The sequence below is a fragment of the Helianthus annuus genome, chromosome 16 (assembly GCF_002127325.2).
Source record: "Helianthus annuus cultivar XRQ/B chromosome 16, HanXRQr2.0-SUNRISE, whole genome shotgun sequence".
NCBI classification, from domain to species: domain Eukaryota; kingdom Viridiplantae; phylum Streptophyta; class Magnoliopsida; order Asterales; family Asteraceae; genus Helianthus; species Helianthus annuus.
The window spans coordinates 154765729-154782281 of NC_035448.2; the positions used below are offsets into that span (position 1 = coordinate 154765729).

General features: G+C 39.1%; 1 protein-coding gene across 1 annotated transcript; it reads right to left on the reverse strand.

Annotated features, from left to right (window-relative positions):
- Positions 1 to 276: 276 nt before the first annotated feature.
- LOC110916092 (receptor-like protein 7) lies at positions 277 to 8967 on the reverse strand. Its single transcript, XM_022160850.2, has 2 exons — positions 8143 to 8967; positions 277 to 2776 (listed from the first exon to the last, which is right to left on the reverse strand). Exons 1-2 carry the CDS (start codon positions 8855 to 8857, stop codon positions 540 to 542), a joined length of 2952 nt encoding a protein of 983 aa, XP_022016542.1. The 5' UTR covers positions 8858 to 8967; the 3' UTR covers positions 277 to 539.
- Between the last annotated feature and the right edge of the window lie 7586 nt (positions 8968 to 16553).

Below are 16553 nucleotides of genomic sequence, written 5' to 3' on the forward strand. Positions count from 1 at the left end.
AACAGAACGAGGCGTATCCTTTGCTATTAAATCGAATCCTAATTGTTCCAGCAATTGCTAAAGATTCATGAAACCACTCCATTGGTTAGTACAATTGTCCATACTTTCTTTTTGCAAGAAACACATTTGCTTTAATATGTATATATTTAATAAACATATTTTATAAACAGCATTGTTTTTATTTTAAGAGAATTGGAATGTTGATTTTACTCCTTATTTTGTTGGTTTCAACAAGAAAATGAATTTGAATTGAATAACAACATAAGGAATAGAATCTACATTCTAATTTCATCCAAATTTTATTCCATTTTGCAAAACAAACACACCTAAATTACAAATCAAATTTCAATTTCTACGTGAATTCCCATTCCAATTCCATTACAATCTATGAAACGAACACTACCTTATTGTTTCTAGAAAACTGAAACATTATGCAACATAAATATCACAACATATGTATATTATCTTCTTATCATCGTGTACCTCCAATGCACTCATTAACTCCAAACATTTCATAGTGGTCACCATCTTCAACTTGTTCACTTTCTGAATCTTTGAAGAAACCACTTATAATACCTTCTGGTTACATGATCCCCACAAACGAGTGCAACTATTAGCCCACTTACAAAACCAATAAGTATAACAACCCAATCAACTCCATCGGGGAAAGTGTCTTCTTCGAATGAAACTTTTGAAGGCTCGGACACTTTTGCATCCCCACATTTCATGGATAAAGGGTTTCCACACAACGCCTTATTTCCCATGTAAGAATCGTTCGAAAAGGTATTGAATTGTCTACCTTGTGGTATGGGTCCAATGAGGTTGTTGTTGGATACATTTAGGAACTCAAGGAAATTCAGTTGTACCAATTCTTGAGGTATCACTCTAGAAAGCTTGTTACTAGAAAGATCAAGCGATTCAAGACGTATGAGATTCCCCATGGAGGGTGGGATGACACCTGAAAGTTCATTATTGGAAAGGTTGAGCAACTGAAGACCAGTGAGGGTTTTAATAGACTCTGGAATCTTCCCTCTAAACATGTTACTTGAGAGATCAACTGCATAAAAGGTTTTTATAATCTTCTGATACTCCATATTTACACCTTTGTTGGTCAACTGAATCGAGAACCAATAATCTTTCCACATCCGAGGCATGGACATATATGTTGGATTGGCCTCGGTCTCCTTCATTGCTGACCACACTTGAAAATACTGATGTGGTAAATCACCCGAAAATGAATTGTATGAGAGGTCAATTATGCGCAACAATGGGAAGTTGACATTGATGTCACTTGGTATTCTTATAATACCATGAAATTTGTTGAACCTGAGAATGAGAACTTGTAGCTTTGAAAGTGTTCCCAACCAGAAGGGGAATATGTCTTCTATAAAGTTATGTCCAAGATCTAGGAACTGGAGTGATTCACAGTTCTCCAATGATCTAGGTAACTGCCCCTCCAAATTATTTTCACTTAAATCGATCATCTCAAGCTTACTTTCATTGGTGAATACGTTGGGTATGGTTCCTTGCAAAGTGTTGCTTCTAAGATTCAACACTACCAAAGAATTGCTTATTTTCTCCAAGCAAGGAGGAATCGAGCCGGTAATGTTGTTGAACGACAAGTCAAGCAAAGAAAGATACAACAAGTCACATATGGATGGTGGAATCTCTCCGGTCAGCATGTTGTGACTCAGGTCCAGTGTCTCTAAACTAACCCAAGAAGCGACTGGTGAATGTTGCTCAAAACCAATTAGGAGATTTTGGCTAAGTGAAAGTATACTCAGTGTTTCTTTGCTAATGTTCCACATCCATCCGGGTATCAGGCCCTCAATTTTATTGTTAATGAGGAACAAATATTCTAGTTCTTGTTGAAACCGTAGAAATTCAGGAAAGACTTTCAAGTTGCAGGATTCCATCCATAAAGCTGTAAACTGCGGTTGAGTTTCATTTGTATGGCTATCTTTGACCGAAAGTGTGACATTGTTTCCATGTAGATCCAGATATTTAAGTTTCTTAAGAGAAAGAAAAAGATGAAAGTCTGTGGTGGCATTGTTACCATCCAAATAAAATTCTTCTAGATTTTGGAGATTGAGCAATGAACTTGGAAGTTCTCCTTTTAACTGATTTCCAGAAAGGTGTAAGCTTTTAACTTGTGTGAGATTAAAAAACGATGATGGAATTTCACCATATAGATTGACATAACCAAGATCCAAATAAGTCATCTTCTTTAGCTTACCGAACCAATCAGGCAACTTCCATCTATCAAAATTATTATTGGAAAGGATCAAATCTGTGAGGTTTTCAAACCTTTCTAAAGAGGGAAGGCTACCAGTGAACTCATTATGAGAAAGATCCAGCAATGTAAGTTGTGTCAGATTCGAAAAAGAGGATGGTATTGTACCAATCATGCCATTATTACCGAGGTGAAGTTCTCTAAGTTGTGTCTGATTCCCAATAGATGACGGAAGGCTACCAGTGAACTCATTATGAGAAAGATCCAGCAATGTAAGCTGTGTCAGATTTGAAAAAAAGGATGGTATTTGACCTATCATGCCATTATAACTGAGATGAAGTTCTCTAAGCTGTGTTAGGTTGCTTATAGATGCAGGTAGAGTCCCCGTGAAAGCGCAACTACTTATATCCAAGATGTTCAAGTGTGTGAGATTCCCGATTGAAGCTGATATGGATCCTTGAAAATGTGTTCCCGCTATAATCAGATGTTTAAGTTCACTATTACAATGAATCTCGGGGATATAGCCGGTAAGGTCGGAGTTACCTGAAGAAAGTAAAGAGCTCTCATATCAATCATGAATCAAGTAAGTAATACAATGAAATATCCTCTGTATATATATATATATATATATATATATATATATATATATATATATATATATATATATATATATATATATATATATAGAGGATGAATCTAGATGCTAACTACCATAGCAAACTCTAAGCACACATACAAAAACTAACCCATTTGTATACACATGAATCATCTATATACACTAATATGCCCCCTCAAGATGAACGTGGGAATCCACGTGAAGCTTGGACCGCAGAGTGTCAAAACCAACTGAAGACAACCCTTTGGTCAAAAGATCCGCCAGTTGAGCAAAAGTAGGCACATATCGTACACAGAGAGTCTGTGCTAACACCATATCACGAATAAAATGCAAGTCAATCTCTAGGTGTTTCGTGCGCTGATGAAACAGAGGATTAACTGCAAGATAAGTAGCACCAATGTTGTCACACCAGAGAGTAGGTGGACAAGAGGAAGAAATATGAAGCTCACTCAATAATGACATAACCCAACGAATCTCAGTAGCAGTGTGAGCTAAAGCAAGATACTCAGCCTCGGTGCTAGAACGAGCAACAGTATGATGTTTCTTGGAGCTCCAACTAATGAGGTTGGGTCCAAGAAAAACACAATATCCAATAGTCGACCGACGGTCATCGGGGCATCTAGCCCAATCAGAATCAGAATAAGCATGTATATCAAGACTATCAGATCGTCGAATACTCAATCCATGAGAAATCGTCCCCCGAAGATATCGCAAAATACGCTTGACTGCAACCCAGTGACGATCAGTAGGTGTCTGTAAGAACTGTGACACCTTACTAACCGCATAAGCAATCTCGGGGCGAGTCAAGACCAAATATTGTAAAGCACCAACTGTACTCCGATATAAGGTAGGATCAGACAACGGAATACCTGTATGACAGGAAAGCTGACGTCCAGAAACTACCGGAGTAGATAAAGGTCTACACTCAGCTAGACCAGTGCGCTGTAATAAATCAAGTAGATAGCGTTGCTGGGATAGATGTAGAACATCATCAGTAAAAGTAGCCTGTATACCCAAAAAATATGATAAAACTCCCAAATCCTTGAGCGCGAACTGTGAATGTAAGCACTCAATCAATCCAGTCACATACTCAGAAAAGCTCCCAATAATAATAATATCGTCCACATAAACCAAGACATAACTAATCACCGAATCCCGACTATAGACAAAGAAAGAGGTGTCAGAGAGACACTGAGTAAACCCTCTAGAAACAAGAGCCGATAATAGCTTGGAAAACCAAGCTCTGGGTGCCTGCTTTAGACCATAAAGAGCCTTCTGTAGTAAATAAACATGATGAGGTAGGGAAGAGTCAACAAAGCCTGGAGGTTGTGACATATACACAGTCTCAGATAAATCACCATGAAGAAAGGCATTGTTGACATCAACCTGCTTGATGACCCATCCACGGGAAAAAGCAACAGAGAGTACAAGACGAATAGTAGTGAGTTTAACCACCAAGCTGAATGTCTTAGTATAATCAACACCCTCATTCTGATGAAAACCCTTGGCAACAAGTCGGGCTTTGTATCGACCACATAACCATCAGGATTATGCTTAATCCTATAAACCCACATACAACCAACAATGTTGGCATCAGTGGAGTCGGAACCAGACGCCAAGTCTGGTTGGCATGTAAAGCACCAATCTCAGAACGCATCGCATCCCACCAAACTGAGTACTGTTGAGTCTGTCGAAATGTGGAAGGCTCAATGGTGGGAGTAGTAGATACATGAAAAAGAACATGATCAGGAAACTGATGCGACTGCCGTGTATGATCACAAGATCGCGTAACCATCAGGTGAGTTGGAACAGGGGGAGGAGGAGAAGGGGGAGAAAAAAGAGGTGAAGGAATATCAAGAGATGAGATATCATGAGAAGATGAGGAAGGGATAATAGGAGGAGATGAAGAAGAAGAAGAAACATAAGTCGGAAGCGAAGGAGGAGGAATGAAGAAAGGAATAGAACCTGAAGAAGCCGTGGGAGTAATAGAACTCCCTGGAATGTCAAAAATCGACTCATGGAATCGAACATGTCGAGAGGTATACGTACGAGAAGTATGAGGATCGTAATAGAGATAACCGAGATGAGATGGAGCATAGACAACAAAGATACAAGGGGTAGACTTGGGTGAAAGTTTACCCGCTCGAGTATCACCTAGAAACGGATAGCACAAACACCCAAAGGTACGAAGAAGAGAGTAATCGGTCCGAGATCCAAATAGAACCTCGTAAGGAGATGAGTCATGAAGAACCGGTGATGGTAACCGATTAATAAGGAAGGCAGCAGTGGCATATGCATCATACCAGAATTTCTTTGGTAGCCGAGCATGAAACAATAAAGCTCGAGCACCTCAGAAAGATGGCGGTTTTTCGGCTCAGCAACCCCATTCTGTTGGGGAGTATAGGGGCATGAAATGCGATAAGCAATGCCAGAATCTGAAAGAAAACGAGCCATAGAACCATGAATGAGCTCAGGAGCACCATCACACTGAAGATGTTTGATGGTACAAGAGAAGAGGTTCTCAACTAGCGGTTTGAAATGCCGAAAACAATCAACCGCTTGAGAACGAAAAGTCAAAGGATACATCCATGTAAATCGACTAAAATTATCAATGAAAGAAATGAAATATCGGTATCCATCTCTAGACATAACAGGCGAGGCACCCTAAATGTCACAATGTATAATATGTAAAGGTAAAGTAGAGTGGAATACAACTGATGTAATAGGTAGTCTAGTCGATTTTGAAACACTACAAGCAGTACAATATGTGTGTTGGGTTTTGTTTGTCAGATGTAAAAATGAACATCTAGACAAAACATCATCAGACGGATGACCCAATCGAGAATGCCAAGTCGCATGAGAAACAGAAGTGAAAGCAGCAAGTGAGTATAGCTGATGCGGACTACCATGCGTGTGATGAAGGAGCTGTCCATCAAGAGTCTGAATGGACAGACCAAGATATGAGAAAACAACAGCTATAGGATGATCTATCACTAACTGTGTGATCAATAAAAGGTTCTTGGCTAAGCCAGGAACCACAAGAACATATCTAAGAGTAAGAGTACGATCAGATAAATGAATGTGGCAGTGCCAGTGTGAGAAATAGTAAGAGCCATACCATTGCATACAACGACTCGCTCAGAGCCGGTGTAGGGAGTAGCATCAAATACAATAGAAAAGTCGGCAATCATATACATAGTGGCGCCAGAGTCGGGTATCCATGAATCAACACGCTCGCATAACCCAAAAAAAATCTGCCGATAATCCAAAACGTGGCCCAAATCCACTAGAATCTGCTATGGTGGTGAGCTGACAAAGAGAAGAGGTTGGCCCACTTGTAACATTAGTTTGTTGAAGATTGTTCGGCCCAAATGAATTAATATGTGGCTGAGTCCACACTGAAATATTAAAGATTTGTGAGCCTGAGTCCAAAATGGAACCTCCATTATCTCCAATGTTTTGTGAACCAAATGGGCCATGAGATCCAATTGAATAACTACGCATATTCAAATGTTCACCACCAAAAACATTTTCTGTAAAACCCTAGAATCATTATCTGAGTGTGTTATACAACCATTCTCTGTAAATTTCAGATGGCATCCTCCATTATTCTGCCATTGTCGACCATCACAATCTCGATCAATACCACAACCACCACCACTAAATTGATGATAATCTTGAGCATTGTTGCCGTTGTTCGGACTAAATCGATTATAAAACAAATCCTCAATTTGATTCCATAGTGCCGAGGAAGAATTCACACCATTTGTGAGGTGAAGCAAAGAAGGAGACACACTACCTCTCAGAAAAACAGAGACAAAATCATCAGATCTGATCCACGCTTCTCTTGCATTTGAGTTAACGGGGGGTGGTGCAATCTCGTGATTTAGAAAATGTAATAGACCGAGAGCCTTTAAAAGAGTAAGAATTTGATGCCTCCAATTCAGAAAATTATCATTATGAAGCTTAATTGGCATGAAACTGGTGATATTTGGTAAAGTTTGTGTAGAATTTGAAGTGAAATGAGTCATGTTTGAAGAAGAATTAGAGTTTGAAGATGCTGCCATGAATGAAGAAAGAAGAAGAAAAGAAGCTCAAAAAGTTGATCGAAAAAAAAACGAAGAAGATGACCGGAGTTGATGAGTTTGGCTGGAAAATACTGCCGGAATTCTAACTAACTGGTGGAAGTTATAACAAAATAGATCGGAGTTGAAAGATTTTGGCCGGAATTGTAACAACTCTCCGGAAAATTAACAGAAAGGGCAGAGCATGGCTCTCATACCATGAAGAAGGTAAAGAGCTCTCATATCAATCATGAATCAAGTAAGTAATACAATGAAATATCCTATGTGTATATATATGGATTAGGATCAAATACAAAGGATCCTAATTGTAAGAAGGGTACAAAGGATCCTAATTTTGCCAAGGGGGTGGGGGTGGGGGTTTAGGTTTTTGGGTGGTGGTGAGGGTGGGGGGGGGGGTTAGGTTTTTTAGGGTTTTTTTGGTGAGGTATAGTTTTTTTTTTTTTTTGCCGTGGGGGGGGGGGGGTTAGGTTTTTGGGTGGTGGTGGGGTGGTGTGGGTGTGGGTGTTTAGGTTTTGGGTGGTGATGTAGTGGGTTTAATTTTAGGTTATTGGACACCTGTCACTCTATAAATCCTTCTTACATTTCTTACAATTAGGAGCCTTTGTAGAATAACTTAACCCGTGTGTATATATATATATATATATATATATATATATATATATATATATATATATATATATATATATATATATATATATATATAGTGGAGAGTTCAAATGAGAAGAAACTTTTTGAAAGAAGAAAAAAGAAGAAATTTCAACCAATAAGAATGTTTCATTTTACTTCATTTAATATAAGTATTTAATGTTACTATAAGGGTAATATGGTAAACCTACAAAGATCATTAATTAGTAGTATTTCTCTTTAATAGCTAACTACATTAAAATTTGTAACTTATAGTATTTATTAGTATTCTACATCAAAATCTCTATCCCACCCTTATTAATTAAAGCATTAATTCAAACTAGACAAAATTTATATCTTGATTCACAATCATTGATCAAAAAAATATAGGGTTTAGATTAATTTATTTTTCTTCTTGCAAGAAGATTCTTCTCAAATGAACCCCCCCTATATATATATATATATATATATGTGTGTGTATAGAGGATGAATCTAGATGCTAACTACCATAACAAACTCTAAGCACACATACAAAAACTAACCCAACTGTATACACATGAATCATCTATATACACTAATATTACCTTGCACATCAAGAAGTTGTAGTGTTGGCATGTTAAATATACTTGTTGGGAATTCACCACGTAGCCCGCAATTACTAATAACCAGTGACGTCAACAAAGAGGAATTTACCAAGCTATCAGGTAGTTCAGAATCAATGTCGACCCATGAGAGAAAGAGTTCTCTTAGAGTCTCACTTGAATTTTGAACAAGATTTTGGAAGTCGGAACTTTGCAGCTTTAGCTTTAACCCGTAGTTTCCTGTTAGATCCAAGGAAACCAAATTCCTAAGCTGTGAGATTTGTTTTGGGATCTCTTCACTGAAGGCAGAATATGACAGATTCAGATATGCTAACTGTGAGAGTCGTCCTATTCCAGATGGAATTTTAGAGTAACAAAAATTGTTATCAGCAAGGTTAAGCGTATGAAGATGAATGAGGTTGAAGAGACTGTTGTTGGAAGAGATGGGGCCAGATAGAAAGCTGCTGCTCAAGTCGAGCCCGATCACATGACCTAAGCTGCACTCGACCCCATCCCATAAGCAGCAATGTCGTCTCGCACCATCTGATTTCCACGAAGCAACCTTTGAATGATTGTTAATAGACATGTTCTCTTTGAATTGGAGTAACATAGAGCACTCATCAGCATGGCTCAATGAAGAAACCTTATTGGCCAAGGCCAAGGCAGATATAAGAACATGTAGTACCAGTAGCATAAACACATGAATAGATTTAGCCATGATGTTTTGAAGATGAATATAAGTTTATGGAGACGAAGAATATTTGTTCATTATATAATCAACTTCCATGAGTAGAGAAAGAAAAAAATAAACAAAACAAAAATCGGTCAGAAAATAGAAGAAAAAATCAAAGTCTAAAGCTAAATTTATGATGTTGATGGGGGAAAATATAGCATAAAACTGAAAAAGAAAATGAAATTAAAAAAAATGAATACAATAAAACTCATACGATTATATTCATTCTACGTAAAATATATAAAGCATGTTTTCCAAAGTATTAAAACACAATAATTATTATGTATTTTGTTTTTCAAAATGGGTTTTATTTTATTTTATTTTAAATATAGGTTGTCCAACGAGATTAAAGAGGAGAGACAAACAACTCTTTCAAGAACAAAATTTTGGTAATATTTTTAATTCAACTCTTTTTTGGTAAATAAGACCGAGCGTGTGGGGTTCATCCTCGGGCCGGCGAGCTTCGGCTAGGGCCAACACAACCAACCCTTTGGGCCTGTTAGCGTCGCCTCTGTCTTCCCCTTGCCGCTTGCAACGGGGCTATCACATACACACACATATACATACATACATATATTGAGGCCCATTGCCACACCCATCCCTTTAGGCTCATCCCCACACTTGCTTACGTGGACGGACGCCTACGTGGCGGATCATTAACATATCAGCAGTTGAAGAAATCATGGGAAACGTGTTCCTGTAAATAATAAACATGGTGAAACTTTTATACAACTTTTATTCGATTAACATGGTGAAACTTTTATACAACCTTTATTTGGTGAACATGGTGAAACTTTTATACAACTTCAATTCGATAAACATGATGAAACTTTTATACGATATAAATAATTCTCTGTTGGTTTTAAGAAAAAAGAATACCATTGTATAAAAGTTGCATTATTTGAGATATATCACTGAAAACTTGCTAAAATTGGATGTGTCGACATGAATACTCTAAAATAATGGGAAGGAGACAAGTAATTTTTAGTGGTTGACGTCTTGACTCGTGTTGGTAGAAATGGATGTGTGGAAATGATAACTCTGAGTTAAATGGGAAGAGGACAATAAATCTTTAGTGATTCTGTTCACAAAGCATGCCTCTCTAAGACAAGACGGTGTGGGGCTTGGTGGGGAGGGTGGGAAGCTGCCTCTCTAAGACAAAACGGTGTGGGGTTTGATGGGGAGGGTGGGAAGCTCCTTCACGCCTGAAACATCGCCCGTCCAAGGGTTTGGAGATGGCGAGGGGTAGCCGGGAAGGGCTTGAGGATGGTGACGGTGTGGGGGCAAAAGGGAAGACGACATGGTGAGGTGTGGTTGGTTGTTGTGTTTATAGCCGTTACCAACAACTTTACTAAAAAAATATATTAAAATTAAATTTAATCGTTTACTATATAAATCACACAACATTCAACCATTTTGCCCAATTCTCCTCTACCACACTCCAAATTTTATACAAATTCTTCTACTTTTATAGAAAAAAACAAAATGCATCCCCAAAACCGTTTCTTTGACCAAAACAACCCATATGGTCGGCCCGAAATGTTAAAAAGAGAAACCACAAGAAGAAAACCGATGAGGAGAAGGCTCAAGCCGGTGACCGAGTTGTGGTAAAATGGACATCCCAGGAAGAAGTAGTTTTAATAAAATCTTCGATACACGTATCGGAAACCCCAGTTTTTAGTACTTTTATTTTATATTTTAAAGAAAAAATATATATTGTTTTTTTCGTTATATATATATTTTTCTAATCTGTCATTTTTAAATAGGCACTGGCGTGAGCGAGGGTGTATATGTTTTTTCTTATATATTTTTAAGTACTTTTTACTTATTTATTAAGTGCACCTATCGTTGGCGTAGTGTAGTGATTGTAAGATACCGAGGTCGTCCAAGGACACATGAGCTTTTATTACCGAATTATCGGCAATGTCTAACCGACCCACTTTTTGAGAAAAGATTTTTAATAAGAAAAATAAAGAAAGAAACTAAAGTAATAAAAGAAACAAATAAACAAGATAGAATCACTTGTTTCCGACTTCATCTTTCATGTAAGTTATTAATGCAAAAATGTGGTATGTCCCACTTTTGGAGGCAACGCTACCCTCGACCATATTGGTCTGAGTCAGCAGGGATACAGTCCCGCAAGGCCGATTTAAAGTTTTAACAGTAGTTTGTTTATAAGGGATTCAAGTCGTTCTTACTTCCCCCGATTTGATACTATCTACCTCAAAGGAAGTCCTAATAAGCTTTAATCAATTCCTCGCAGAATCTATACACTGAACGAGGTAAGAACTTTACCCAAACCACCCTTCTAACCCCCTTACAGGCAGTTAACGCGTTTCATATAGACCGTAAAGACACTAATTAGTGAATCAACAGGATAAAGTTCCCTTTCAATATAAAAAAGCTAGTTATTATAATATAGTCATTAATACAAACCGAATTAAAAAGTTAACCAAAGATTGGAAATCAAAAGTAATACATAAAAGATTTTATTTTCACCAAGTGATGTAAGAGATTAGCCAAGCATAACTATAGTTTGACAAAGGCTCTTACTATCAATCTTTGATCCCGAGACTACTACACACTCGAAATTCTAACGATTGTAGTGGATGATGGTGGTGGAGTGGTGGCAAGTGTGAGAGAAATGGTTTGCCAAGAGATGGATTACAATTGAACCATACACCCCTATTTAAAGCTGGAAACAAAGGCTTTACATGGCCTTGTGCCTGGTGGGCACGGCCCCGTCGCCATTGTACTTGCTGTACTATTTAAGGACCGATATTTGAGATATCAGTTATTGCGGTGGGATATCAAAAATTTTAATATCATTCTAAATTTATATGTATTGCAATTTAACACTAACATATCAATATACTCACCTACTGACGTTGTTAATCACTCTGACGCCGGAAACTACACACAACGTTGAGATTCCGATGAGTAAAACGTCACTCATTTATCCTATGACCATTATCACTCGGATTCCGCTCTCTACATCCGATTAGCAACCGCTTGTAACCACAACGATGCTTGCACAAGCCAGCGCACCGCTGGTGCGTTCAGAGTCAGAGATCGTGACTTTAATGGCTCAGATGGAAGGTATGAAGACTAAACTCCGTAAAATTTGACTGTTGATTCTCGAGGAAAGGCTGGTCGCGAGCCAAGAAATACTGCAGCTGCGCTGTAACACCTCGAAATTTTGCGTCCAATAATGTTTTGACACGTGTCATAGGTTTACACGTGGTAATAAATGCTAAACAAGGACTAAAGTTGACAAACATAGAAAGTATGTGAATCTGAGGGTTCAAAATGTCAACGAGGGATAAATATACTGTACAGTAACCCTAAATGATGCTCGTACCTTCAAACGAATGAATCATGGATCGTACGGGACGAAATGCGGAAGAAAGTGAGAGATTACAAACTACATGGGGTTAAATGTGTCAACATGTTTAAATTATACCTCTGAGTGACCCTTTAACGAACCTGAGACTTTGTAACAGTAAATTACGCTCACTAGAATGTACAATATAAATTTCGCAAGGTTCCGTTTTAAAACGAGAAAGTTATGATCGAATTCGTATGCGAGGGGATAAAAGCGTCAACTTTGAAAGTTAGGACTTTCGGGTAGTAATAAACTAACCGAGGACTTAACGGCGCGGGTAAAAGTCACAGGGCCCTTGTGCGTAAATAAACGAGGCCCAAAGTGCAAAGTTACCCCTTCGAATCGCCAAAGGCCAGTGCAATAATTAAAAAGATTTGAAAATCTTGAAAAACAGGTCTCAGGCGGGCCGCGTTAAAGAAACAAGGGACTTTACGCAGGCCGCGAGCATAGGAAAGATATGGGCTCTGACATATGGATTCAGGCGGGCCGCGTAAAAGTTAAGTAATCTCTTAAGCGGGCCGCGTCAATGCCCCAGATGCAGAAAAGTCGGACAGAAGCACTGTTGAGTGTTTTAACCGACTTATTGAGCAATAATGAGAGCATGGGCGCCCCCTAAACGTCCCCTAGCACTCAGGGACACATGTTGGTGATCCAAGAACACTTGTAGGCCTTGTTGTGATGATCTTATGCATCCTAAACTAGTATAAAAGGACCTTATGTAGCAACATTGTTCTTCACACCTTCAACTGCTTTCTTGATCACTTCTGGAGCTCAAGAACTCTCACTACTCATCCCTGGTCGTGCATAGGACTCTTGTAAGTGTGCTCCACCCTTTCTTGGTTAAGTTTTGCTTAGTTATAGCTTAAAAGTCAAACCGTCGTAATTAACGGTTGACTTAACGGTTAATCACAAATGGTCCAGTGATTAGCCGAATCAAAGGTAGTTATATGTTGGTAATCATGTGGGCTTTAAACCCCTAAAAGGGCACCCTCTGATTCCCACTCTAACTAGTCCAAATGTCGAGTCAAACTTGCTTAGAAAAAGTCAACAGAATGCTAACTTTCGATTTTATGCATAATCAGTAATGTAGATGGCGTGTAACCTGTTTTGACACTCATAAAACATGATAATAAGTATTATAATTGGTCTAAGCTTGTTTGATCCGACCATTTACTGTTTTGACCCGGTTCGGAACCGAAAGTCGCAAAACTTTGACTTTTGCTTTGACTTCAGTTCTGACCCGATTTGGTATGTTTTAGATATGCCCTAGGACTCTCTTAGGACCAGGTTACATGATGGTATAACCCTCTGTGACCGGTTCATTGTTTGTCCGAGTCTTTTGCACATTTCCGTTAAATGCATAAAAGTTGACCATAACGCCCTTTTTACTTTAAAACGAGAATTTTGGACATGTGAAAGGACAATAACCTTAGTTACTGATTTCTAAGCATGTCCCAAAAATTTCACGTCAATCCGAGGTCTAGAATAGGAGTTATGCTAAATAGCGCAATTACGGAAACTTTAGTAATTAAACGGCGCAATTAGCATAAAGCCTATCTAAACCCAAATTTCGACACCAAACCTTTTATACACTGATGTAAAATAATATTTTAGGATTTTTAAAGATTTTTAATTATTTTTAGCCTGCTCATAACCTGCGGTTATGGCATCGATTCGGTAAATACCGAATATACCCTTTTCGGACATAACTTGAGTCCTACATGGTATTTTGACCCGATTCCAGTTGCTACTGATTTTATATAATAAATAAAGTATTTTGAACTTTATAAACTGTTCGGAAAACTCAGATTTTCTGTAAAACTTGGAAACATCTCTTATAATCTTTAAAATGACCGAAATACCCCTACGGGGCGTATATTGGGATTAAACTCGTTACGGGCATAATGGAAGGTATCCTACTGATACCACAACCTCTTTAGAGCATATTAACTTAGGAAACTTGTGTAGGACTCTTACGGTTACCCGTTACGCCTTTTATGCGTACGGTTCGGTTTATGTAACTAGTTTACATAAACTAGCCGAAACGGGTCAAACCTTATCGTTTTTATTTCAAAATCCAGAGTGTGGTTATATTACCCATGTAAAACAAGTCTTCAAACTTGTTGGGTCCAAACCACATTCCATTCCCGGTTTTTCGCCTTTCACGTGATTAAACCGTATTTATCCTTTGAAACTGACCGGCCTAAGCTAAGGCTAAATTAAAGACCCGTTAGGATTCTAATAGGTTGTTATAAACCTTCGTTCCAGAATAAGAGACCAGTAAAAGATACTTGCATTTGTTTATTGAGGTTATTACTTGCTCAGGTAAATACTTTTAACTTATTTTCCGTTATACGGGCTTGGGTTACGGTATATAAAAATACCGCTTGGTCGGGCAATTGACCCCAACTCATTAGTAGTTGGGTATTATCAATGTGACCCGTTTAAAAATTTGTTTTGTTGGCTTTACGCCTTTGGGAGCTTAATGACCATGTCCCGGATATCCTTGGCATCATTTTACGAAATGGCCACGACCTTGACACGCGGGTGTAGGCGTACACCCGACAATGTGTCTATATTTATAAAGGTATAACCGTTGGTTTTCCCGCCACGGCTTTATGCTTTGTGGCGTGTCTATTAACCTTAAACCCGGCACGACCCGGGCGACTGAACGCATAGTGAACATGTAATTCTTTTACAAGATTTAATTGATTAATTATCCCAAGTTATAAAGAGTTTGTGCCTTGTGCATTCAAATCAATTTTATTAAACCTCTTACAAAAGTGTCAGTTGAATGTATTTACCAGTGTAAACTGACATATTTTCCCCAAAAAGATTAAATGCAGGTTCTACACGAAATAGGCTGTCCACTCCTTAGCATCATTAGAGTCTCGCAAGCTTGGGATGCCATTATCTGTTGAACAATATTTCTATTTTTATTTTGATCCCCTGTGGATTCATTTCGACTACTTGTGATACTTGGATATTACATTCGATAGTTGAAATATATCTATCTTTATGCTTCCGCTGTGCATTTAAATATTGTGTGGTTTGACTATATTGTTGCCAACTACGTCACGGTAATCCCCACAGGGCCCACCGGTGAAACGTGTGGAAATCGGGGTGTGACAGGTTGGTATCAGAGCCAACGTTGAGTGAATTAAACACTATCCTTATGTGTTTAATCTCAATGACACAATTGCACATACTTGAGTCTAGACAAGAACATAGGACAAATTCGAATTGTTATTCTAGTTTTCCTTTTATTGTTTATTGTGATTTAAAAGTTTGTTAAGCAGGAAATATGCCACCAGCAATTAGAAGAGGAGGAAGAGGCAAAGGGCCGATCACTACTCACAATGATCACGAGGCCGGACCTTCGCACATGCGAGCTCCTTCTAGCACAAGGAGTGAAGAACCTCAGAGGTGTAGGAGGAACCTCTTTGAGCCCGCAAGACGGTCTACCTCACATAGTTCGACACCTTCATACCGTCACTCTTTTGGACCAAATTCGGAGAACGAGCCCAGTAACCCTCAACCTTCGTTTATACCTCTCCAGCATTCTGTTTCGTACCCTTCCTATGGCGATCCCACTCCTTTCTTCCAAGGCCAGTTCAACCCGGCTGATTATGTCCAAGAACCAATAGGTTATAACCCTTTAGGACCCAAAGACCATTTCTCCGAAGATAATGCGGTAGATATGGACGAGGACACGGGTCCCATCGAACCTGCAAGAGGTACTCCCAACCGTCCTATCGAGATCTCTGATGGGTCATCCTTTCATGGAACACCCTATCAGGGTCCAGACAATTACCAGGCGAGGTTTAACCAGTGCGAGTGGTACTTTACACCCTCTCACCATTCATCACCTCACCAGCAGCAGCAGCAACAACAGGATCCTTCCAAGGATGCGCGTTTCGTGGCAGTTACGCCACCGCCTCCACCGCCACCAGTTCAACAAGCACCTCCAGATCCGCCAAGGCGTAGGAGATCAGGCGCGCGGATGTCCACCCGAGGAGGGGAATTTCACTTTAGCACCCCTCGCCACTCGAGTGCAAGTCATTTTCCGCCATTGCCTGAAGAACCACAAATGGGTGAACCTTTGAGCCACCCTGCAGAGGTGAATTCTGCACTAGTTGCACCACCTCCACCACCATTCGGCTATGATAACCCGATACCTGCGTACGCCGGTTCCACCGCGTACAACCCGTTTGAGTTGCCGACTCACACTCACTATAATTATGCTGACCCCGACCCATATTTGGTAGCGGCCAATTACAACGCCCTCCATCTCGA

What these genes read in the sequence shown, in the direction of transcription:
- LOC110916092 (XM_022160850.2), bottom strand. Translation starts at nt 8,857, where the DNA reads ATGGCTAAATCTATTCATGTGTTTATGCTACTGGTACTACATGTTCTT. An exon ending in ACAACTTCTTGATGTGCAAG is followed by an intron (nt 2,777 to 8,142) that starts GTAATATTAGTG and finishes TACTTTCTTCAG; the next exon opens with GTAACTCCGACCTTACCGGC.